This window comes from Myxocyprinus asiaticus, chromosome 17 (assembly GCF_019703515.2).
Source record: "Myxocyprinus asiaticus isolate MX2 ecotype Aquarium Trade chromosome 17, UBuf_Myxa_2, whole genome shotgun sequence".
Taxonomy (NCBI): domain Eukaryota; kingdom Metazoa; phylum Chordata; class Actinopteri; order Cypriniformes; family Catostomidae; genus Myxocyprinus; species Myxocyprinus asiaticus.
In genome coordinates, this window is record NC_059360.1 from 28,038,973 (window position 1) to 28,066,169 (window position 27,197).

The window sequence follows — 27,197 nt, forward strand, 5'->3', positions numbered from 1 at the left end:
TAATTTAAGTTTACTTAAGTAAACTGTATGGATTATGCATAGATCAAATTTCAATAATACAGGAGATTCCTCTAAACTAGTTAGTTTTGAAATATCAGATTGTCTTGAAGGTGCCTTTTAAGTGTTCGTACTTACATCTTTGAGTGTGATGATGTTGGGGTGCTGGCCGTATCTCAGGAGGATCTCAATCTCTTCAGATGGGTCAGTGCTCGTTTTATCAATCACCTATTAGGAATATAAGACATAAATCAGTCACCTGAAGACCACATGTATCTAAAAATCACCTTACAGTGAACAGCTGTTACAGATCATCGTTTGATGATAACATGCAATTAAAAGACAATAAAAAAGCTAATTTATTTATATTAAGGGCATCACTGCAGCACATTTATTTAGAGTCCCAGAGACACCCTACACCAACCCCTAACCCTAACCTTACCTTACAAAAATGTACCATGGTTTTACTACAGTAACCATTGTTTCACCATGGTATTTTGTAGTAAATAGGAACCACAAAATTAACCACGGTTACTATATTAACATCATATTACTGTAGTAACACCATGGTTAACTACATCAAAACTATGGTTTACCCCAAAAACATGGCTACTTCAATATTTCTACTGTAAAACCATTGTTAATTTTTGTATGGGTTAGTCTCAGGAGACTTTCACAAAAGGGATACATCTACACACAAGTAATGCCGAGCAGCGCAATAAAGGCATCACTGCTCTCACCCTGGACAAGAAAGGAAACGCATGCATTCGACAAACTCCCCAACATTCACTCTGACCAAATCACTGCGATGAAATCAACCTTTATATTCATTTTTATTTATTATTATTATAAGTAGAATTAAAGGAAATATTAAGAGGGTAAACAGGAAACCGGGTGGAAAAAAGAGTGGGACAAAAGGCAGAACCTGGGTTGCTAGCACGAAAATACACATTAAAACCATCTTTACACCCCACATCGTGTCGCATATTTTGTCGTATATTTCTGTAGTTCCACCAGACTACTAGGGTGCAAATACTGTAGCTGTGCTGTGTGGTAGGTGCTATTTACACCTGGGTGCAAATAGTCACTCCATATTTATAAAAGGAAAAAGGTAATCACAGATATACAATTTTGATATTCTCAATAACATACATTTTCACAAAGGTTCAAATCTATGTTTGTATTTCTGGACAATGCAAAGGGATCGACTGAAAAGAGAGAAAATATTCCTCAAAAGTAGAGCTTCTGATGGTTAGGTAAACTAACATATCCAATAACGCTGATGTCAAAGAAATAAGATACAATGTACAGCCTCAGTACAATATTAAGACGGGTCTCTTTAAGGAAGTGAGGCTCTAACCTTCACTGCGTACTCTGTGTTGGTTGCTTTGTGTATGCAGCGTTTGCACACAGAGAAAGAGCCCATGCCGATGTCCTCCTTCAGCACGTAACCGTCACTGAACAGGATGTTCTTACCATGAAGCTGCTGCTCAGAGACAGGTGCACAACAGAGAATTGAGAATTAGAACAGCACACACACACACACACAGCACCAATATCAAAAGAGTCAAATATATAACACAAAATGGGAACACTGAAGAAATTAAAATGAAACATTCTTTTTCACACACACGTTATAACAGGTTAAACTCAGTACAGAGAATGCTTGATAATAGAGAATGATGATATCACTATTGGTATATTAATAGTAAACAAAATGGAATAAAGCCATTTCTGTGGCTCAGGTGGTAGAGTGGATTAGCCACTAATCGCAGAGTTAGTGGTTCGATTCCCGGCCCACATGACTCCATATGCCGAAGTGTTCTTGGACAAGACACTGAACCCCAAGTTGCTCCCAATGGCAGGCTAGCACCTTGCATGGCAACTCTGCCATCATTGATGTGTGAGTGTGTGTGAATGAGTGTAAAGCACTTTGGAACTGCTAATGTTAAAAAAGGCGCTATATAAGTGCAGACCATTTACCATTGTGCAGAATCACAAACAGAACTCATTTTCCACCAATCACATCCTTCATTAACATTAAACCACTTCAATATGACCATTAAAAGGCATTACTCTCATTCTTCCATAAATCACAGTGATTAGTATTCTTCTGTAGAAATGTTGCCATCTAGTGGTCAACCATTTGACATCGATAACCAAATAGAATAAAAATAGAATATTCAAAAAGCAAAAATCATGTTTGCAGTAAAGCACTTGCAATGGAAGTCTGTGATGTAAGGCATACACTAGTTTGTTGTCTTTGTTTAGTGTACATCTTGTATTTTTGTTAAACACATAACCAGCATACCAGCATAATTCCTGTGAGTGTAATTTGCTCTGTTTAAACAGTATTTTGCAGTTACGTCTTGTCCCTTACTGGTATTATTGCGCATAACTCTTTAAAGTTACACCGTTTACCTGCTTTAAATGGTCGATACCAGAGTTAAACATTTTTATAAAACTTTGTAGACAAGTTTAATAAGCAATTTTATCTCATGTTAACATGTATAAAGTCTTGTAGCAATACTTTCGAAGTACTGTATGTATATTAACATTTATCCTAGTGCAATGCCAAATGCATGGATGTAAATGTCTGGGCTCTTTAACAGTAATCACTGACCTGTACCACAGGGTGTGGAGGGGGCTGGGATGGCTCGTCTTTGCCCTCCTCTTCTAGCATTGCCGTGGCAACAAAGCTGAAGCCCCGGAAGAGCTGATGAGCTCCTGCGCTGGGGGGAATTCCTGGGGAATCTGAGAAGGCCAAGAAGCATAGGGGCATGAAGAGAAACAATGAAGCCCACACTCATAATCCATATTAGTTCTGATATGACTGCTTGACATTTAAAAAATCCACCCAAAGCTCCAAATATACTGAGATTAGCTCATCAGTAAGTAAATTCAGCCATCTGTTCAATGGCTAGCTTATTCATGCAGAAACCACAAAACTATTAAAATATCCAAACATTTGTTTTACTGTCCATTTCATCAGCCTAAAGGAATAGTTCACCCAAAAAGTGAACTATTGTATACTGCATATACTGTATATTCACTCTCATGCCGTTCCAAACCTGCAAGCTGTTATTTTTTACTAAGGAAAACAAAAATAATTCTTAAAGGGGTCATAAAGTGCTTTTTTTTTTTTTTTACTTAATTATCTTCCCTGAGCTCCAGTGATAATGTTATAAAAGTTTTTTTGAAATAATCACGTTATTCTCTACTTTTGACATCAAACCGTGAAGAGGCATGTGCTTAACACGTGCGCACACTGGATGAGCCGATAAGAACACCGGTTAGGTGTTTACATGGCATGCAAAATCGGTATAATGGGCAAAAATCTACCCATGTCAATCAGGTTATTCATAAGCTGTTTATGGCCTTTACGCCAATAAAGGAACGCGGTTTATTGCGTTTACATGATCGCATGCTTTGTCAGCTTCTTAAGTATAATCGGTGTAAGAACATGCGTGTAAACGTGCTCACTGAGATCAAATTTTTCCCCATTCTAATGGTTGATGTGAACATTAACTGAAGCTCCTGACACAATTGGCTGATTAGGTAACCGTATGAAAAAGTAGATATACAGGTGTTCCAAATAAAGTGCTCTGTGAGTTTATATTTCAGGTCTTCTGAAGCCACGATAGCCTATGATAGCTTAGTGTGAGGAACAAAATGTAAGTCATTATTCATGGATGATCTTTCCAGTCAGCTGTAGGCTAAAGAACCGCTGCAACCGAGTCACTGAGTTGAACTTCAGAAATGGATCAGTCTGGTTCATGGTCACTTTGTATAGAAAACAGCAAAAAATTCTTCAAAATTATCCTTTCGTGTTCAACGTAAAACAGCAAACTGGTTTGGAATGACATGATGCTGAGTCAATAATAATGACAGAATTTTCAATTTTGGGTGTGCAAAATTACAACATTAATTAACAGGTCTTCCCATGCTCCGAAAAGAACATTTACTACAATACATGTTGTTTCAAAGCGTCACAGGCTTCATATTCACAGAAAGCAACAGAAACTTCAGAATCTTCAGGAGTCAGGGCTCCGAGCATTTCTGGAGCACATCTGAGTATGGATCTAGATCTCAAACCTTTAGGGGTGCGAGAGGTGAACTCTGAGTCGAAATAAAAGGTGTCGTCAGGTCTGGCCACGGCTGGCTTGAATGGAGGGTTTAGCTCTCGCCTGAAGAGTTTCTGAAAATTATTGGAAAAAGAAAAGTCGAATTATTACAATAGAAGTATTCCAGTAGAACTGCAAAGTAGAACTGCAGGTATGTTCTCACATTCCAGTCAATCGTCATGAAGAATGAGTGCCTTTTGATTTCTTCAGCTCCATCTGACCCAGATCCTGGTACAGTAACAGAGTTAGTGTTAGTATGTATGAAACTAGAAAAACATTTCTTTCTGTAAAACAATAGCATATTTTTCAAATACATCAAACTGATTACGACTATTTATTTGAGAAGGAAGCCCTTCACAAGATTAATATGCTCTTTTGTGAGAGATTACATTAAATTACAAAGGATCTATAATACAAACTGAGTGTGCATATGTTCATGTGTATGTGTTACCCAGTCTGTTGGTGGGGTTCCTCTTGAACAGAGCTCTCAGTAAGCTCTGAGCTTCAGTGCTCAAAAACTGAGGCATCCCCAACCTCGCCCTGCAGAGAAAACCCAACACGTTCAGGCTTCAAACAGGCACCATTAATATGCAATGCAGAGCCATTACAATTTAAGGAATAGTTCCCCAAAATGAAAATTCTGTCAGTGTTTACTCGCTTTTATGTGACTGCAAACCTGAATGGTTTTTTTCTGTTGAATTTTTGAAGAATCTTTACACAGGTATTTTCCATACAATGATAGTTCATAGTCTGTGAAGCACAAAAAAGGACACCATAAAAGAGGTTTATATGACAGCTTTGGAGTACCATAGGCACAATACTTGATTTGAGAGCTGCGGCGGAGGGGAAGACTTTTTATTGATTATCAATATAAATTTCAGTCTGTTCCTCACATAAAATATCACATGGCATCAGAAGACCTATAATATAGCGTACAGGTTGTACAGACAACATATAAGGGAATTTTTATGGTGTTTATTGTCCTTTCGGAGTTTGACAGTTGTGGTCACCATAAACTGTCAATAGCCCATTTCACACATACATTTTCCAGAAAATCTACTGCAATTTTCAAGTTAGAGGTCACATGTGGACATGATCCTTTTGAAAATACTGGTAAACTTTGCTCTGGCAATTTCCCTTAATGAGAAGTTGTATCATTAGAGCCTATAAATGTCCATTTTAGTGTTATGTGTGAACAGCACATGGGGTACATTTACCAGTAAAGGAAACCCAACGATTTTCCTGTAGTATACCTGGTTGTATGTGTGAAAGTGTATGTATGGAAAATACATACACATACATTCCATGTGTTGTATGGAAAAGAGCAGTGTAAAGATTTATCCAAAAAAAAAAAAAAAAAAAAGGTTCAATGGAAAGAACAACAGCATACAGGTGAGTAAATGATGACAGAATTTGAATTTTTAGGTAAACTATTACTCTTACGGTTTCCTAAAAATTTCCCTATTTAGCAAACCAGCCAAATGAAGTGCTGCACTGAGGACTATTTGCCAAAACACAGATCAAGTCCAGTCCTACTATAAAACACATTTATTTTAAATTAACATCACATTTCAAAGTGTTTTTAAACGCAAAAAGACTTGATCTGTATTCTTCCCGATTGGGCGTTAGGAGAGTTAATATAAATAAAATAAAAAGCTCAAAACTAAAACTGATAACTCCATGGATCCTCACTTCAGGATGAGATTCATTGTTTCCTTTCTGTCCTTTCCCTGGAATGGCAGTGATCCCGTAAGCATCTCAAACTGCACAAAAGCCAAACAGAAAACACTCATAAAACCAAATATGTTAGACAAATCAAGTAACATTGTAGCCGCTATCCTTTGTCAATACAAGAATCTGGACGTACCATCAGTACCCCAAACGACCACCAGTCTGCGCCGTGCGTATGTCCCTGCCTGTTGACCACCTCTGGAGCCATGTACTCCACCGTCCCACAGAAGGAGTAAGCCTTCTTTTCATTGTCGACAGCCTCCTTACACAGTCCAAAATCTGAGAGGAAAAAAAAAACCCTAATTAAATGTCATTAAAAAATTATGGCTGAAACAGTGCGCTTCTGTATGCCACTGAGAGGCAAAATGGAGACAGACGGAGGGACACATATTAGTCATGCAGTGGGATACAGCAGTATTTAACTGAGGAATAACAAACACTGTACACTACACATGGTCACATAAGCTAAGAGGCAAAAAGTGTGTGTGTGTGTGTGTGTGTGTGTGTGTGTGTGTGTGTGTGTGTGTGTGTGTGTGTTTGTGTGTGTGTGTGTAACAATGTGTATTGTACCTGTGAGTTTGATATGTCCCTCTTCATCCAGGAGGATGCTAGAATAGGGAGAGAATTAGGGTGAATGGCTGTACCAGATATCACAAATACATTTTTATGAGCAAAACCAATGCTGCCACATCAACACAATAACCTGAAGCTGTTCTAACTTGTCACCATCTGAACAAAATCTAATTTAAACACAATTTAAACTGAGGGCTTGTCCAGTCAAACCAGTTCAAAATTGTGGTCAGGAGACTTGCTGACTGCTACAGTAAGTGTTTTTGTAACTTGCAGTCCTAATTGAGAGTATGTGGAGTATCTATGTGTGTCTGAGTGTGAAGGATGTGTATATAAACTACTTCTCAGGTTTGAGGTCTCTGTAGATGATGCCGAGACCGTGCAGGTGATCTAGACCCAGTGCCAGCTCAGCCAGATAAAACTTCACATCTTCCTCTGTGAACATCACCTGAACAGCAAGGAGTGAGAGAGAGTGAATACAGACACAACTGCTATAGAGATGATGATATTGTGCCCTTATGAATATTCTCTACCTCTTTTGACAGTCTGGTGAAGAGATCGCCCCCTCTGAGGAAGTCCAGAATAAGATAGAGTTTACCCTCTGTCTGAAACGCTGAAGACACACACAGACACTGAAATTGTGCATGTAACCAACATATCAATGCTGACATCAAATAATTTATTGATAAGTTTCAATTGAAACTCTGTTAAGTAGGAAAACTGCATGATCATGATTATATAAATGTTTTTTTGTTTATATTTAATTAATCATTAGAGTCACTTTACAGTGTCCATGTTACATAATACACATTTATATAATGAATGCGTTTATATAATATACATTTTATATTAATTATAAATAATATTATACATTAAATATAATTAATATAATAATTAAAAGCAATGAGTAATTACAGGTTGTTTGACAACATAAGATATATATATATATATTTTATTATTATTATTTTTTTATCCCCTTTTCTCCCACTTTGGAATGCCCAATTCCTTCTACTTGGTAGGTCGTCGTGGTGGCGCGGTTGCTCACATCAATCTGGGTGGTGGAGGACAAGTCTCAGTTGCTTGAGACCGTCTCCACTCCACTTCTGAGACCGTCGAGCCACGCATCTTATCACGTGGCTTGTTGTGCATGACACCGCAGAGACTCACAGCATGTGGAGATTCATGCTACTCTCTGTGATCCACGCACAACTTACAACGTGCCCCATTGAGAGCGAGAACCACTAATCATGACCACGAGGAGGTTACCCCATGTGACTCTACCCTCCCTAGCAACCAGGCCAATTTGGTTGCTTGGGTGACCTGGCTGGAGTCACTCAGCACACCCTGGATTCGAACTTGTGACTCCAGGGGTGATAGTCAGCATCAATACTCGCTGAGCTACCCAGGCCCCCCAACAACAAAAGATGTTAAGAACTAATGAGAAACAGCAATGAACATAAAAGCAATGTTTATTCAATAGCAATCATAATTGACATAATTACATGGACTCTACACTGTAAAAAGCCTGTTTACTCTTTAGATCAATAAGAGCATCAAAATAATCCAGAACATAATAGCAATATTTAATGCTATTACTCAGAGTCAGTACTAAGGTAATGATAAAGTAACATGGATTCTGTACTGTAAAAAGCCATTTATTCTTTACACCAGTAAGAGCAACAGAATATGTCAGGAACACAGTCATGAAATAACTACAGCTCAATAAAAACACGTACAGAAAGGCACTTCAACAAACTGTATCAGCTCTTCATGTGACATTTAAAGAAGGGGAAATATCATTATTAGTAATGTTTCATTAAAGCAGACGTCACACTAGCTCACCATAATGAAGTTTAACCACAAATGGATGGTTGACCTCTGCCAGGATGTCTCTCTCCATCTTAGTCCTCACACGATCTCTCACTGTGACGAAAACAATTTTACATACATTTATAGGGAAACTACACAACACCACAGTAACAGGCCACAGGTAATAGAAAGTGAACTTCATAGTCACTTTAGACAATTAACACGCTATTAACATTAACTACAATAAACAATATTGTTCACTGTATTGGTTAGTTGAAAGCAGATGTTAAGCAGAGTGTAATTATCAGTCACCATTCACTTTCATTGCATCTTTTTTCCATACAATGAATGTAAATGGTGGCAGAGACTGTCAGTCTCTAACCTTCTGCCAAACATCTCATTTTGTGTTTCACAGAAGAAAGTAAGTCAGATGGACTGGAATGACATGAGGGTGAGTAAATGATGATAGAATTTTCATTTTTGGGTGAACTATCCCTTTAACTGCATGTACTGTAGCAACAGTGATAAAAAAATAAAAATAAAAAAAAAAAGTAAAAAAAAAATATGCAAAATCACAGATGATTCAATTAACATTTTATAAAATGGTAATTGGTAAAATTGTAAAAATGGTAATCAGTTAAGAGCTGAGCATGACAACATTTTTAAAGTGATAGAGATCAATGCATTTCACAATTTTTTTCTCAGCATGTGCATAAGTTGCTTATAGGAAGTGATGTTATCAGCTTCCATGAGCACAGACTAATATCTAAAGGGACATTTATTTCAAGAAAATAGAAATAAAAGGATGAGAGTGAAAGAGAAAGAGAAAGGAACAGAGATTTCAGTGAAAAGATACATAATCATAAAACGTTAAATTGTCTGTAAGCAAGGTGTGTTTTCTTTCATTGTAGTTCACAATAAACACAGGATGTGTGTACCCACAGAGGAGTTACCGTTACTGACAACAATATGAATTCAGATTTGCATTTGAGGGAATGGGCTCAAATTCACTCAAACAAATGTGTTCTATATATCAATGATGCAAATCCTGATTGATAGCTTTGAAAGTAGTTAACAAAAAATTGGTAAAAATTCAAGAAAAATGCTACTGGGAGTGGTTATAAGCTAAATTTTAATCACAATATTTGTAAAAAATAATTAAAAAACTAATATATATATATATATATATATATATATATACACACACATACACACACACACACACACACACACACACACACACACAGTTGTGCTCAAAAGTTTACATACCCCGGCAGAAATCGTGAAATTTTGGCATTGATTTTGAAAATATGACTGATCATGCTTCTATTTAAGGATAGTGATTATATGAAGCCATTTATTATCACATAGTTGTTTGGCTCCTTTTTAAATCATAATGATAACAGAAATCACCCAAATGGCCCTGATCAAAAGTTTACAAACCCTTGAATGTTTGGCCTTGTTACAGACACACAAGGTGACACACACAGGTTTAAATGGCAATTAAAGGTTAATTTTCCACACCTGTGGCTTTTTAAATTGCAATTAGTGTCTGTGTATAAATAGTCAATGAGTTTGTTAGCTCTCACGTGGATGCACTGAGCAGGCTAGATACTGAGCCATGAGGAGCAGAAAAGAACTGTCAACAGACCTGCGTAACAAGGTAAAGGAACTTAATAAAGATGGAAAAGGATATAAAAAGATATCCAAAGCCTTGAAAATGCCAGTCAGTACTGTTCAATCACTTATTAAGAAGTGGAAAATTCGGGGATCTCTTGATACCAAACCAAGGTCAGGTATACAAAGAAAAACCCACAGGTAACCTCAGGAGAAATACAGGCTGCTCTGGAAAAAGACGGTGTGGTTGTTTCAAGGAGCACAATACGACGATACTTGAACAAAAATGAGCTGCATGGTCGAGTTGCCAGAAAGAAGCCTTTACTGCACCAATGCTACAAAAAAACCCGGTTACAATATGCCCGACAACACCTTGACACGCCTCACAGCTTCTGGCACACTGTAATTTGGAGTGACGAGACCAAAATAGAGCTTTATGGTCACAACCATAAGCGCTATGTTTGGAGAAGGGTCAACAAGGCCTATAGTGAAAAGAATACCATCCCCACTGTGAAGCATGGTGGTGGCTCACTGATGTTTTGGGTGTGTGTGAGCTCTAAAGGCACGGGTTATCTTGTGAAAATTGATGGCAAGATGAATGCAGCATGTTATCAGAAAATACTTTGCATTCTTCTGCACGAAAGCTGCGCATGGGATGCTCTTGGACTTTCCAGCACGACAATGACCCTAAGCACAAGGCCAAGTTGACCCTCCAGTGGATACAGCAGAAAAAGGTGAAGGTTCTGTAGTGGCCCTCACAGTCTCCTGACCTTAATTCATTAAGCCACTATGGGGAGATCTCAAACGTGCGGTTCATGTGAGACGACCAAAGACTTTGCTTGACCTGGAGGCATTTTGCCAAGATGAATGGGCAGCTATACCACCTGCAAGAATTTGGGGCCTCATAGACAACTATTACAAAAGACTGCACGCTGTCATTGATGCTAAAGGGGGCAATGTACATTATTAAGAACTAAGGGTATGCAGACTTTTGAACAGGGGTCATTTCATTTTTTTTTTTCTTTGTTGCCATGTTTTGTTTTATGATTGTGCCATTCTGTTATAACCTACAGTTGAATATGAATCCGATAAGAAATAAAAGAAATGTGTTTTGCCTGCTCACTCATGTTTTCTTTAAAAATGGTACATATATTACCAATTCTCCAAGGGTATGCAAACATTTGAGCACAACTCTATATATTTATACACACCGATCAGCCACAACATTAAAACCACCTGCCTAATATTGTGTAGGTCCCCCTCGTGCCGCCAAAACAGCACCAACCCACATCTCAGAATAGCATTCTGAAATGCTGTTCTTCTCACCACAATTGTACAGAACGGTTATCTGAGTTACAGTATACTTTGTCAGTTTGAACCAGTCTGGCCATTCTCTGTTGACCTCTCTCATCAAGGCATTTCCATCCGCAAAACTGCCGCTCACTGGATGTTTTTTGTTTTTGGCACCATTCGGAGTAAATGCTAGAGACTGTTGTACGTGAAAATCCCAGGAGATCAGCAGTTACAGAAATACTCGAATCAGCCTGTCTGGCACCAACAATCATTCATGCGATTATCTAATCAGCCAATCGTGTGGCAGCATTACATAAAATCATGCAGATATGGGTCAGAACCTACACAATATTAGGCAGGTGGTTTTAATATCGTGGCTGTTTGGTGTGTGTGTATATATATATATATATATATATATATATATTTTTTTATTTTTTTCTCGAGAACGCATTCCGAATTTTTTTATTTGAAATGTTGTATATTGTAATAAACAACTTCAATCATTAATTAGCTGATTATTAAAAATACTATATTTACATAATTAAGCTTAATTTTATAAATGAAGATTCTCTCTTTTTTGTTCAACATAATTGTTATACTGTATATTGCCCACCCATAACGGTCACCATTAAAAGCAATTATTTGCATGGTTGGAGTAATTTTTAGAGTGTGCATCTTTGGTTAGGAAGTGTTAAATTTTAGATTAGGAACAAAACTAGTGAGAAGGAACAAAATATCCAGGAAAACAATGCAAAATGAAAGTAACTGTTGTTGTATTGATGTGTTGTTTATGTTAGAAAAGGAAGCCTGTGTGGTTTGTGGTATGTATGTGTGTGTGTGTGTGTGTGTGTGTGTGTGTGTGTGCGCGTGTGTGTGCGTGCACGCATATGTGTATTGATGCTGTACCTTTGAGTGTGGCCTTTCTCAGGACTTTCATGGCATAGAGCTGGTTATTATCAGGAGGTGTTACCTTACGTACCAAAAACACCTGCACACAAAGTGTGTAATTTGTCAATGGTAAATTACTCTCTCCTATACCAGCCTAATACTATAAATAAGACATTTGTAGGTTAATTCCCCCCCAAAAGTGTAAACACCGTGGCACTATCAAATCATTTCTGTTTGTTTAAGCATCCTGACCAGCTTGACATAGCAAAAATGGGGAAACCTGTTTGAAAAGAGTTATTATATTTGCAATTCCATTCAGTGAGGCTAGTAGCACACTAACACACTTCAGTTACAAAAGTGTTATAACTGCCCAAACCACTGTTACAATCACCAAAGTTATGGGAGCAATCGTAACACTCTGACTTGTATTAAATTCAATATTAAGATCTAGTCTCTTCCTATAAATCTATAAATATTACATTTACTTTACTCACATATATTCGTGACTATATATGTATATGTACACCGATCAGCCACAACATTAAAACCACCTGCCTAATATTGTGTAGGTCCCCCTCGTGCCGCCAAAACAGCACCAACCCACATCTCAGAACAGCAGTCTGAGATGCCATTCTTCTCACCACAAATGTACAGTGCGATTATCTGAGTTACCATAGACTTTGTCAGTTTGAACCAGTCTGGCCATTCTCTGCTGACCTCTCTCATCAACAAGATGTTTCCGTCCACAGAACTGCTGCTCACTTGATGTTTTTTGTTTTTGGCACCATTCTGAGGAAATTCTAGAGACTGTTGTGTGTGAAAATCCCAGGAGATCAGCAGTTACAGAAATACTCAAACCAGCCCGTCTGGCACCAACAATCAGCCAATCGTGTGGCAGCAATGCAGTGCATAAAATCATTCAGATACGGGTCAGGAGCTTCAGTTAATGTTCACATCAACCATCAGAATGGGGAAAAAAAATGATCTCAGTGATTTTGACCGTGGCATGATTGTTGGTGACAGACAGGCTGGTTTGAATATTTCTGTAACTGCTGATCTCCTGGGATTTTCACACACAACAGTCTCTAGGATTTACTAGCCAAAAACAAAAAACATCCAGTGAGTGGCAGTTCTGTGGATGGAAACGCCTTGTTGATGAGAGAGGTCAACAGAGAATGGCCAGACTGGTTTGAACTGACAAAGTATATTGTTACTCAGATTACCGCTCTGTACAATTCTTGTGAGAAGAATAGCATTTCAGCATGCTATTCTGAGATGCGGGTTGGCGCTGCTTTGGTGGCATGAGGGGGACCTAAACAATATTAGGCAAGTGGTTTTAATGTTGTGGCTGATCGGTGTATATACAGTGCATTCAGAAAGTATTCAGATCCCTTAATTTTTTTCACATTTTGTTATGTTGCAGCATTATGCTAAAATGTTTAAAAAATATATAATTTTCACATCAATCTACACTCCATACCCAAAATGACAAAGCAAAAACCAGATTTTTATAACTTTGCAAATTTATTAAAAATTAAAAACTGAAATATCACACTGACATAAATATTCAGACCCTTAACTCAGTACTTAGTTGAAGCACCTTTGGCAGCGATTACAGCCTCAAGTCTTTTAAGGTATGATGCGACAACCTTTGCACACCTGGATTTGGGGATTTTCTGACATTCTTCTCTGAAGATCCTCTCAAGCTTTGTCAGGTTGGATGGGAACCATCAGTGGACAGCCATTTTCAGGTCTCTCCAGAGATGTTCGATTGGGTTCAAGTCCGGGCTCTGGCTGGGCCATTCAAGGACATTCAGAGTTGTCCCTAAGAAATTCTTGCGTTGTCTTGGCTGTGTGATTAGGGTCATTGTCCTGTTGGAAGGTGAACCTTCGGCCCAGTCTGAGGTCCTGAGCACTATGGACCAGGTTTTCACAAAGGATATCTCTGTATTTTGCTGCATTAAGCTTTCCTTCAAACCTGACCAGTCCCCCAGTTCCTGCCGCTGAAAAACACCCCCACAGCATGACGCTACCACCACCATGCTTCACTGTTGGGATGGTATTGCGCAGGTGATGAGCGGTGCCTGGTTTCCACCAGACATGACGCTTGGAATTGAGGTCAAACAGTTCAATCTGCTTTTCATCAGACCAGAGAATCTTGTTTCTCACAGTCTGAGAAGCCTTTAGGTGCTTTTTTTTGCAAATTCCAAGCAAGCTTTCATGTGTCTTGCACTGAGGAGAGGCTTCCGTCTGGCCACTCTGCTATAAAGCCCAGATGGGTGGAGTGTTGCAGTGATGGTTGTTCTGCTGCAAGTTTCTCCCATCTCCACACATGATCTATGGAGCACAACTAGAGTGACCATACGGTTCTTGGTCACCTCTCTTACCAAGGCCCTTCTATCCCGATTGCTCAGTTTGGCCGGGCTGCCAGCTCTAGGAAGAGTCCTGGTTGTTCCAAACTTCTTCTATTTAAGAAATATGGAGGCCACTGTGCTCTTGGGAACCTTCAATGCAGACACATTTTTTTTGTACCCCAAGATCTGTGCCTCAACACAATCCTGTCTCTGAACTTTGCAGGCAGTTCCTTTGACCTCATGGCTTGGTTTTTGCTCTGATATGCATTTTCAGCTGTGAGTCCTTATATAGACAGGTGTGTGCCTTTCCAGATCATGTCCAATCAATTGAATTTGCCACAGGTGGACTCCAATCAAAGTTTAGAAACATCTCAAAGATGATCCAGAGAAATGGGATGCACCTGAGCTAAATTTCAAGTGTCATAGCAAAGAGTCTGAATACTTATGTTAATGTAATATTTCAGTTTTTTTTATTTTTAATACATTTGCAAAGTTATCAAAAATCAGTTTTTTGCTATGTCATTATGGGTATGGAGTGTAGATTGATGTGTAAATATAAATAATTTATAGCATTTTAGCATAAGGCTGCAACATAACAAAATGTGAAAACAAAATGAAGTGATCTGAATAATTTCTGAATGCACTGTATGTATAAGTTACATATTTCAAAAGAAGTCAGGTAGATTTGTACCAGTCTGTGAGTTATGAAAGAAAATGTAAAAAAAGAAATATAATAAAATAAATAAAAAACAAGTTACAATGGTCCCCAGTCTCCCCTGTAGAAGCATCTTCTTTTGTGTTCGTGTGCATTACCTTTCCAAAGGATCCCTGTCCCAACACTTTGAGCAGCTCAAACTGTGAGGGGTCTGCCTTCTCTGCCCCCTCCTTAACCACATGTGTGATGTTGATCTCCTTGATTTCTCCATCTTCCTGCAATACATGAGAGAGAGAGAGAGACAGACAGAGAGAGAGAGAGAGAGAGAAGGATATCAACCACAGAGATGAGCTGATAGAAGAGCAGTTGGAATAAAACCTGTACAGAGCAAAAACAGAGCGTAGGAGCTAGGAAATGATCTCTGATTGGTCAAGATGTGATGACACTCACTTTTGTGGAATTCCAAGTAATATAACTTGGAGAAGCAATCAAGAAAAATTATTAAAGCTTGCTACTGGTATCTGCTGCTATAGCGCTGCTTAGCTGAACATAATCTCCCAATAAAGGACCCTCAAAGATGTTGCCAAATATGGCATATTGTTTTCCTCAACCCTCAGAGTGTAAACAGAGAGAAACACAGTGGGGAGGAATTTAATAATACTGTAAGTGAAGCAAATTTAAGGTCTGGATTCTGAAATGTTGTGGAAAAATACAGTAGGTAGCTCCCAATTGTTATCAAACCACTTTAAACTAACCTGCCAAACCTTGTTACACTAACCTATTAAACCATTTTACACTAAAATATCAACCAAACCCTGTAAAGTTAACTTAACCTGACCCACTTTAACTACTACTGGATGTACTTAAAGGAATATTTCGGGTTCAATACAAGTTAAGCTGAATCGACAGCATTTGTGTAAACATCAAAGTTACAGTGAGGCACTTACAATGGAAGTGAATGGGGCTAATTTTTAGAGAGTTTAAAGGCAGAAATGTGAAGCTTATAATTTAAAAAAAGCTCTCACATTAATTCTTCTGTTAAACTCAGATTATTTGAGCTGTAAAGTTGTTTAAATCGTAATTTTTACAGTCGTTTTAAGGTTTATTGACATTACATAGTCATGGCAACAAAGTTGTATAATTGGCTTTAACTTTACATAGTTAAATGCAATGTATGCAATTTTATCACACTAAAATCATGTTAACATGCATATTGTTTATGTCTTGTGGCTATACTTTTGAAACAGTGTGTATTTTAATGATTACAGATTGGCCCCCATTCACTTCCATTTTAAGGGCCTCACTGGAACCAAGATTTTTACTTTTACTGAAGAAAAGGAGGAATGAGTCAAAAATGTTTTTTGATAATCAACATTATGCCACAAATGCTGTCGATCGAGCTTAACTTGTATTGAACTCTGAATGTGTCACATGCTTAAAGAAATAATGTACTTATTATTAGTGTTGGGATCGAGTCCACCTTTGTCACGTCCAAGCCTTTAAACAATCAAGTCCGAGTTGAGTCCGAGTCCATAACAGGCCGAGTCCGAGCTGAGTCCAAATGAATCTGTTCATGAATCTAAATTAAAATTGTAACCGTAAACTCAACATCAATATTTTAAGCTTATTTTAAACTTCAAAACTAAGAAAAACACACCTCTGTTGCATTTCATATTCACATTTTATGATTAGTATCCTGCTGAACAAACTTCAAAGTGGTTTCAGAATGAAAGCACATGCTTTAGGTGTATGAAGACAAAATTGTCCTTCAACAGACTTCTTACTGTGTTCTGTTGACATTTCATTTATTTGTTGCTTTTTCCCCTCCACTCAAACATACACCAAAGAAAGCGAAAACTGCATTAGTCATTACAACCACAGTTATTATTATTTCGAATTTTAATTTAGTTTTTATTTCTACTTCATTTTCAATGTCCATTTAATTTAATTTAGTTTTATTTAAAATTATCTCTATACTGAGATTTCTTTCTGAATCTTTTTTCTCGATCTGCCGACTGATTTGCAAAATACAATACATACAAATGAGTCAACACAGTAGTAATTAGCACTCGCTGAGAAGTTACATCTAACGATTTGACTGCAAATGCTACATCCAAAAACACTGGAAAAGCCCACTGATAATATTAGGGCCATGTCGTCACGGACATGATTTTCTAGTTAATTTGCGGGAAACCGCACAATGCAGGGCAGTTCTGCATGCTGCTCATGTACCTAAATCCCTGATGCGTCCGTGTGCAGCTGCCGCAGATAGTAAAAAATATATTAATAATAATTTATATTTGCTTGAGCGGCAGCCGCGTTGGTCTGCAATCAGTCTGAAATCTTTAAATACCAACCAAAGAAAATTTCATTGAGCTCTTTAACCATAAAAACATAGACAATAATAATTTTGAGTCATAAATTTAACAGAATTGTCCTTCAAAAGTGTCAGAGATAAGCTAAAAAAGACGTGCATAAGTTACCCTGTGGTTTGCAATAAAAATAAAATAAAATAAACATTTAAAATAAAAACATCATAACCAACTAAATTAATCTCGTAACATGAAGTTTTGCTTCATACACAAACTCTGTCATTGTATAATAAATTTATTTATAGTCTATAATTCAATTATAAACAAAACATTTCACTGCCCAAAATATCCTAATATTTTATTGTGCATGGTTGAATGTTGTGAATGGTGGACAAATGCTGTAAAAGAATGTATTTTAAGCAGCTCATCAATGCTTTGTAATAGTCAGTCAATAATAAATAGGTGCTGTTTATCTGTTTAGAGTTGCTGTCTGCTTTAGCAATAACGTTTTTTTCCCCCGACTATTTAAAAGGTTACACAGTTAATTCATCAAGCTATTATGGACCAGTTCAAGCTGACAACACTGTGTGGACCACAAGAGACTACAGAAGCCTACATGTGTAGATACATTATGGCTAAAAAGACTCAATATCCAATAATACTATTTTTATGTATTTTTATTTCGATATGCTGTTTTTAGTAAACTGTGAGAGACATGATGTGTGTGACTTGACACAAAGTTCTTGATTTTAAGTTTTTAACCACGATAAAACCGCAATGCAAGCACCGTCTTGGCTGCACAAACGCCACACGCAGTTTTACCAGTTGACAGGTCCAGTGTTGCGTGAAACTGCCTTGTATAGTTTCTATTACATTGGATACATACCCGACTTTATGTTTTCGTCGTGCCAGCCACCTCGGTAGTCGATGTTATACAGTAATCTCTGTAGTAACATTCAAGCGTATTGGTTGACTGATGAGTGTGCCTATGTGTACGTGTGTGTGCGTGTGTTTGCTTAAACACAGTGAAACAACTCTGGCTATGTATACGACTTCAGGGGCTAATACAGCTGCATGCAGACGGAGGTGTGTTCATTAATTTCTGCTTTATTTTTCTATTTTTTCATTGCATCACAAATGTCATGGACTCGGCTAGAGTCGGAAAAAAATCCCGAGTCCCAAAGGCTCGAGTCCGAGTCAAGTCCGAGTAAAAATGCATCCGAGTCCGTGACAAGTCCAAGTCCATTAAAACTGGACTCATGACTCGGACTTGAGTCCGAGTCCAAACTTGAGTACCCCAACTCTACTTATTGTGTACATTTGTGTTGTTGCATTGTACAGTAAAGTACCTGCATTAATTTACATCTGTAGTTACACTGTTATAACCTTACCCCTAATCCTAAACATAACCCCACCCCAACTCTTACTTTAAACCCTAATCTAAAACCTTCCCCTAAACCTACAACCATACCTCAACCTCAGTAATAGCACATGTGAATCTTGTGAGAATTTTGCAGAACAACATGTAGTTACAACATAAGTACATTGTACATAGTAGTTAAAGACACCTAATATAAAGTGGGATCACTTAACCTAACATATTAAAGCCCATTACACTTACACACCAAGCCCTGTGACACTAAAACACCATACCTCATTGCCCATTTGCCACCAGCAAAAACAGCTGCTTGTAAACAAACCACACTAGATATGTCATACTGCTGATTGATTAACCAACAAAATCACACTCTGAAACCCTATTGGAATGGAAATATTACCATATTGGAATTTTACATCAATAAAACTTTGTGACAGATCCTACAGCTGATTTATATTAAGTGTCATAATGTGCCTCAGGTTAGCAGCAAGTAACCTACCTCAGATCAATTTATTTGGTTCATTGGTAAAACTGAGGCTTCAGAAGCACAAGAACCACACAGTATATAAAGCATTTTTTTAGGTGCCAAACTCAAACCAGTGGAGGTCAGCGTTAAAAAAAGCCAGGTGTCACAGTGCTCCAGAAATATGCTACAACACCTTTCACAGTGGTTCTCCTGCACTGATGCTACACACCACATGAAAGATGCACTTGATGGGTCAAAACACATGAGTGTTTGACTTCTAACAGTATAAAATGACATTGTAATATGTCATTTACGCTGTTTATCTCAGAAATGTAAAGTGTGGTTCAAATGTCTGAGTCCACACTAAAAAAAAAAAAAAAAAAAAATAGATTCAAAATCTAATTTAAACCTGGATATAAACAGAAAAGTTGTAGGATTTTAAACATTTAAAACAAATAGATATTTTAATCTAAAATGAAGAAAAAATATTTAAAATTCTTCACTATTTCTAGGTCAGTAATCAAATATGCAAATTTGTGAAATCACTGACCACGTTAACTCCTTTTGAAGCACACAAGATGCTCTTTGGCACATTCTCAAATTATGCTGGGACAATATGAATCATCAGGTTTTGTACAAACTAGTCGCAAGTGGAGTCAAGCATGGAAGCATTTTCACAAGTGGACTCGTTTACATCAACAACTGGCAACAACTGTTGTGGCACAAATAAAAAAATGTAACCTATGCCAAGCGCTCTTCAAGCAGCAATGCGATCTGCGTATGCGTGTACTGACCGTACACAGCGCGTGCTCATCAGTTGAAGCTGCACTGGATGGAGTACGGATGGAGTTTTTTGTGCTGTTCGTCTCCTCTCTGGACTGAGTGCCATTCGATAAAGTCTTACCATGCTGCCGTCTGAACAGGTAGAGATTCAACAACTGACTGACTTTAAACTTCCTCTTCTCTTTCTCTTTCTCCATCTCTTCATCCCTCCTTCTAGCCAGTGCATCCCACTGTTACCCCCATCCGCCTGCGGTCAGGGCAGGCTCGGACGACAAAACTCATCTCAGGGAGTGAGCAAGCAGGGTTTGGTGTGTGTGTATGGGAGTGCTCTGCCCTACTCGAAAACTAAAATGCGGTAGGCAGGAAGAGGAAGGAAGAGACTGAGACCTGAAAACTGAACTGGTGAGAAAAAAGAAGTGAGAGGATGTGACAGAGTAAAGTGTGACAGAAGGGCAGAAAGAATAAAGAAACAAACAAACAAACAAAGAAACAGTGGGGTTCAAAAGTCCACATTGAAAATGCTATCATGAATTTTAATTTAATAACTTTTTTTATTACAAATTATATTAGCAACAATTTGAGTGAAAAGTTGAATTCAAACATTAACATCAGTTTGAGCAAAACCTGATACAGTTAATGCCAGTATGATCTTACAGTATTTGCAAGGGCATTTTGTGTGCTTCAATGCAAAAAAAAAAGAAAAATCTGACCTATTCATTCAAAGAATTTAACATTGACTATGTCACAAATTTACTAAAGTGATCTAGACATAGTGTACAATGTTTCTTATTATTTTACTTCATAGAGTTCCCTGTTTTCATTTTTTGAAAACTTTTTTGTTCCAAGTTTAAATAAGATTTTTAATCCTAGATTTTCAATGTGGACATAGACATTTGAACCCCACAGTATGTGTCTGAGATGTAGATGATGTCTGTTTCCATCAGGTGGACACCTAAATGCCCATTCTGTCTCATAATGACTTTCTTATTTCCCCTCTATCTATACTCCTCCCTTACCGTCAAGTGCTTAAAATATGATATGACTGATATGACAAGAGGAAGTCATAACTGAAGGAACAACAAACACCAAAGCCACTAATGTTCAGACTTTCTGGCATGCCACATCACTCCTCTTCCTCTACGGTAAACCTTATTTCAACCTGAGCTGACAGACAGTATGATAGAGCTCAGCTGAATAAGAAAGCAGGTTGTAGCAGAAAGCTCAGGCGCTTTGGGCGACTCTTACCTTCCCAGTGATATCAGCAAACTCTCTCTCTACCCAGGTGATCTGTGACTTGTGCTGCTCAAGTGGGGTTGGAGAGAAAAAGTAAACAGAAAATGTCAAGTGTTAACTTTTTAATTAAGATAATAAGTGTTAATTTTACACAGTTTTTTGTTTTAGTTTTTTTTTTACGCAACGCACGTTACGCATATTATGACTAGCGCATAACTTAAAGTTACCTGTTCATTCGCATCATTGTCTGTGCAGATGTAAGTTGTATTAATATAGCTGCAAGCAGCAATTAACGGAGTGCAAGCGTTCAAGGGCCAAAGATCAAGTATTTATATGACAGACCACTAGCACCTAAAATAGACATAAATTGCCATAATTTTGGCCTAATTTTGGATATGGCCTTTTTAACATTCCTGACTGTTATAGCACCAACTATTGTCTGATCTTCACCAAATTTTGCATGATCCTACAGAATCACATGTCACACGTGTACTTAATTTGATGAAAACTGGATTTGTCTTTTAGAAGTTATAGGCTTTTGGGTAAACCATGCTACTGCCATATTTAAAAATTACCCTGTTGTTGCCATGCCAAATAAAAAGTTCAAAATTGTTTTGATAATTATTGATCCAGGCTGTCCAAATATTCTTCCTGTACAGGTTTTGTTAATGTCGAGTGAAAAACCTAGGACTAGTTCGAAAAAGTAGGCCTTTTAAATTATCTCAAATATTTAACAAACAATTTGATCGACACCAATGGTTCAGAATGAGGAGAGCTGTGATATGAATAACGTGTGTCTGTATGAAACTTCGTAGAATATACACCCATTTACAAGCATGTAAAGCGTGATGGCATCTCCTGGTGGCCAATTTGTTTCTAATTTTGCACAGACATTTTGGGCCAAAAGTCAAATAGGCCCACCACGTTTCGTTCTGATCGTTCTTTGTTAACCCTAGCTAATAGCTGCAGAAATTTGATTGGTTGATTGTGGCCATATTTTTCAAGATATGTGACTGTTCTCAGAGACCTTAATGGAACCTTGGACAAAGACACTGCATGCAAAATTTTAAATCGATTGGACCAAAGGTCCCATATTTAGAACTATTTTTATGTTTGTCATTGGTATTGAGCCACCAAATAGACGAGGGCCGCAACTTTTTTCATGTGTCCTCAAATTGTCCCAAATTTTGTGAAAATATCTCATTCCGTTCAAGAGTTATGGCCATTTAAGGCCACACTCACTTCTTACGTTTTGGCGTGCAGTCGTGACGTTGAATCTAAGTTCAAACTTTTTTGATAATTATTGATAATGAGACTCTAGAGAATCTTTCTGAACTAGTTTGGTTCCAATCGATCGAAAGGCCTAGGACTAGTCTGAAAAATTAGGTTTTGCAAAAAATCCACTATCCACTATACATCCAATGAGCACTTTATTAGGAATTCCTGTACCCCTACTTATTCATGTGATTATCTAATAATCCAATCGTGTGGCAGCAGTGCAATGCATAAAATCATGCAGATATGGGCCAGGAGCTTTAGTTAATATTCACATCAAGCATTAGAATGGGGGAAAAAAAAATTATCTCAGTGATTTTGACTGTGGCATGATTGTTGTTGGCCAGACGGGTTGGTTTGATTATTTCTGTAACTGCTGATCTCCTGGGATTTTCAAGCACAACAGTCTCTAGAGTTTACTCAGAACGGTGCCAAAAACAAAAAACATCCAGTGAGTGGCAGTTCTGTGGATGGAAACGCCTTGTTGATGAGAAAGGTCAGTGGAGAATGGCCAGACTGGTTCGAGCTGACAGAAAGGCTACGGTAACTCAGATAATCGCTCTTTACAGTTGTAGTGAGCAGAATAGCATTTCAGAATTCACAACACGTCGAACCTTGAGGTGGATGGGCTACAACTGCAGAAGACCATGTCGGGCACCATAGTGTTCATAATAAAGCGCTCAGTGAGTGTACTTCATGCTTAAACTCCTTTTTACATATACAGTATGTCGTGGACATGATTAATCTCATGTGTAAACAGGATGCGCTTGAGTGAGGTAATTAACCCGTTTTAAAGTGGTTCATTTTGCCGGTGTTCAGCACGGCCAACTCGTGCAGCTCATGCAAGGAAATCCCCAAAACGCTTGATTAGTGGATTAGATAAATCCATATCTAATATCTTCTATAAGCAGATGTTTCTCTACGTCTTCCGCTTATTTCTTGCACTGTTAATATCTTGCAGTATTAGTCATATTTTTGTGAACTTTGTCCTTTAATAAAATTGTTCATTAATTGTCGTGGTGCTTCTTTTTAGTTCTGTATTCATATTATTGAAGAATCTAAAGAACCTTTCGTCAATGAACATTTTCGTCAATGATTTTGTTGACGAGATAAACACTGCTGAGAACAAAATTACTCTATTTTCCTCTCATTTCCACTCCTGTGTGCTGATGGACCATCTAAGTGGCCGTTCAACAATTTTTTGCATCAGTCTGTGCTGTTTTTCAATTGATTTCTGATGTAAATATGCGCCAGGCGTACACTTTTGATCCTTGCACGGTGTCTTGTGTCTTTTTTTCAGCATCCTGCACAGGATCACAAACTTTTTCGATGATGTGTCAAGTTATAAAAACTTCAAATTCAACCACATCTTGCATTCTTCTCTATTAGTGCCACTGCGTCTAGATTGAACGCAGAATGCGTTCGGTGTGAAAGGCCCCTAAGGTTTCTAGAGTCTTCTCTGTCCCGGTTTTGTAAGCTAATGATTACAGTCGTTCAGTGTTGAAACTACAATAAACTGTATCAGTAGGTGTTTTAGGTCAGTGGTTCTCAATTGGTTATGCTTTAGAAAACAGATTTTAATTTGGACATTAAGCGGAGACCCAATATACATTAATGTCATACAAAAATTAGTATAAAAGTTAACAAAAAACAGTTTAAAATCAAACATTGAAACTTATTTAACATTACAGTTTTCAGGGATGAGGGCATGTCATGCAACCTTTCCATATTGCCATCCTATTTTGGCCAGTTTCTACCAAATGATATGGAATGGTAACACTTTACAATAAGGTTGTATTCATGAACATTTGCTAACCTGAACTATTTCAGCACTTATTAATCTTGGTGAATGTTAATTTCAACAAATGGTAATACATTTTTAAAATGAAAATTTTTATATGTTAACAAAGTTAATGCATTCTGAACTAACATGACCTAACAATGAACAATTGTATTTTGTAACGGAATTGCAAAAATAAACACTGTTTTCAAAACAGCTTTCTGAATATGCCCCGTCTGTTGATGTTCAAACAAACAGATATTCCCGCCCTCAACTCAAACCATTGTTCGATTCAATGTTGTTGTGTCTCATGAGACGGGTCGCTCAAAACAAGAGACCCAGAGTTCACAGTTTTCAAGAAAATTAACCTAGAAGTGGCTTACTTATATTTGTCTCTGCATATTAAACTGGGATATTAACATTTACCAAGATTAACAGATGTTGTAAAAATATATTGGCCATTGTTAGTTCATGATACCTAATGCATTTACTAATGTTAAAAAATACAACCTTATTGTAAAGTGTTACAGATGGAATTTGCAACAAAATACCATGTTTTATTAGACACATGGCTTTTGATATCAAGAGATAAGGTATATTATACACCTGAGATAATGTGTTTTCTTCTGCCTTTGATAAAGTTGACAAGACTTTTCATTCTAACTTTGCATACTTATATGATTGGTTGCTACCCATTTTTGGTTGTACCTACCAGTTGAGATCGACGGCACTAGGATACGGGTTGACATTCTATAATTAACACACACACACACACACACGGGCCAGTGTACCACAGATATCAGGAACAAGTTCTAAACTTCCTGTTCTAGCTTATGTTAAGCAGGATATAGAAACTTCTCTAACATTCTTTTTAGCAGCCACCCTTGCATTCAACAGTCAATTTGAGCAGAGCACAACACTGCTTAACAGTTAAACAGTCTATGTCATCTGAAAATTCTTATAATCTTTCATTTTACTTTCACACTGCTTCAGGGGAATTTGACCAAAAAAATAAAAAAAACACTTCCGGTGCAATTCTTGTTCAACCTTGTTTTATAATAGGTAACACTGCTAATGATCTCAATTTTGTCAATTTAACTAGAACTATTGTGTGTTTTAGACAGAATTTTTAGCTGAACAATCAATATTAAGTGAAACCACACATGATTTAACACACTTTTTCGCAACACTGAACAACCCACAAAGCTACAGACAGCAGCTTTTGCATCGTATACCAGACGTTTCCTGTTTCACAAATACTTAAAATAGAGTTTGATCACACGAAGAAATGATCCATTTTTGAAACACAGCTGTGACAAATGAGGGATGTTCACACTAAATACAATACAAACTGCTGCACAAAAAAACTACTTTAAGTCTTTTAAACATTACAATGACAACAAAAACCTCAGTCCTAACTACTCAAATGAAACACTAAAAACACGCCTGGACTTTTCTAACCACATGTGAACAAGGTGGGTAACACAGGTGTGATAACATTGCAGGTAAGCGGAAAAGCGAGATTTGTCTTTCCTGTTCCTCTCTTTCTGTCAGTTTTCTGTCAGTAGCGTCTCTCCACTTCCTCTCCTACTAAACATACTAAACATACTCCCCTCCTAGCTTTCAATTCCCTCTGGAAAAGGACAGGTATACTTGCCTGTTGCATGCGTGGCTTGGTGCGGAAGATATGTCTCCACATCTCCACCCTGACCCATGTCAATGAAGACTTCAGTGAGGGCTGTCTGTCACTGATCTCTCTCTTGCTCATACACACACATACTTAGACCTCTTGAGTCATGAGAAATTGGGAAATGTTGAAAATGTTGCAGAAGAGAGATGTGTATCTAGATGAGGGGATAGTGGAGGAAATGGTGAAACTTCAGAGTCACTCGATTGCTCTCTCCTATTAACACAGACATCTTTCCACACTTAAACAAGTGTGCATGACACTTGGTGTCATACTCTAACTGGCTTTAGTTCCATTTAAGCCCCTGGTCAGACAATGTGCACAGCTATTACCCAAAAACAGTGTAATCGCAACATTTCAGTAAGGCTCAAGTACCCCTTTTTGTCACCAAATGTGTTCCTTTTTAAGTGATATTATACTGGATATCATTTAACGTTATTACTAATATTATTAAAATGTCCATTAGTACAATTATTCACTTCTAAACAATTAATATGTGAGTGAAACACAGACTCATCATGTACTGTAGGGTCAGTCCATGTCAAATCAGATTGGGCTGTTGCTGCACCATGTTTTTATTTAAAGTTTGCTTATGTATTGTTAAATACCTAAATCTAAAGTTTTTAAAATATTCCTTGCAGATTCTAACATTTTCATAATTTTCAGCCCCTGAATTATTATTTTGAAGCCACAAAACATCTAATTTAGACTGATTTTGTTCATACAGTATCTTGCTTATTTGTTGTTGGTGACCTAAAACCAAAGGCATGGGTTTTGTTTGAAAGATGGTAGGGACATATTGCAAGGAGGATAATATCCAGAATGTTGGTATTTAGAAAATATGAGAAAGTCAAGCTTGTAATATACACCGATGAGACAAAACATTATGACCACTGTTTAACGCAGGAGAAATGGGCAGGAGTAAAGACCTGAGCGACTTTGACAAATTGTTATGGCCAGATGACTGGGTCAGAGCATCTCTGAAATGGCAAGGCCTGTGGGGTGCTCCCGGTCAGCAGTGGCAAGTACCACTGACAGTGGTCCGAGGACGGACAAACCATAAACCGGCTACAGGGTGTTGGGCACCCAAGGCTCATCGATAAACGAGGGCAACGTAGGCTATCCCATCTGGTCCGAAATGACAGAAGGTTTATTGTGGCACAAGTCACAGAAAATGTTAAAGATGCTTACAGGATGAATGTGTCACAACACAGTACATTGCACCCTGCTGCGTATGGGGCTGCG

At 37.8% G+C, this 27,197-nt stretch overlaps 1 protein-coding gene across 4 annotated transcripts in view; it reads right to left on the bottom strand.

Moving 5' to 3' along the window:
• LOC127455099 (ribosomal protein S6 kinase 2 alpha-like) overlaps window positions 1-27,197 on the bottom strand; it is a 110,039-nt gene that overhangs the window by 5,270 nt on the left and 77,572 nt on the right. The window contains exons 1-16 of one of the 4 annotated variants that reach the window (XM_051722687.1): window positions 25,923-26,069; window positions 21,223-21,276; window positions 15,197-15,313; window positions 12,048-12,129; window positions 8,265-8,345; window positions 6,956-7,035; window positions 6,764-6,870; window positions 6,423-6,460; window positions 5,989-6,131; window positions 5,814-5,884; window positions 4,573-4,661; window positions 4,285-4,349; window positions 4,093-4,195; window positions 2,621-2,751; window positions 1,358-1,483; window positions 136-225 (exon numbers count right to left, since the gene is read on the bottom strand). In XM_051722687.1, coding sequence (XP_051578647.1) covers window positions 136-225; window positions 1,358-1,483; window positions 2,621-2,751; window positions 4,093-4,195; window positions 4,285-4,349; window positions 4,573-4,661; window positions 5,814-5,884; window positions 5,989-6,131; window positions 6,423-6,460; window positions 6,764-6,870; window positions 6,956-7,035; window positions 8,265-8,345; window positions 12,048-12,129; window positions 15,197-15,313; window positions 21,223-21,276; window positions 25,923-26,033 — 1,488 coding nt within the window. In that variant the 5' untranslated portion in view covers window positions 26,034-26,069. Of the gene's footprint in view, window positions 1-135; window positions 226-1,357; window positions 1,484-2,620; window positions 2,752-4,092; window positions 4,196-4,284; window positions 4,350-4,572; window positions 4,662-5,813; window positions 5,885-5,988; window positions 6,132-6,422; window positions 6,461-6,763; window positions 6,871-6,955; window positions 7,036-8,264; window positions 8,346-12,047; window positions 12,130-15,196; window positions 15,314-19,988; window positions 20,315-21,222; window positions 21,277-25,922; window positions 26,070-27,197 lie in introns of those variants that run through there. The other 3 variants (XM_051722688.1, XM_051722686.1, XM_051722689.1) reach the window with 3 other exon arrangements.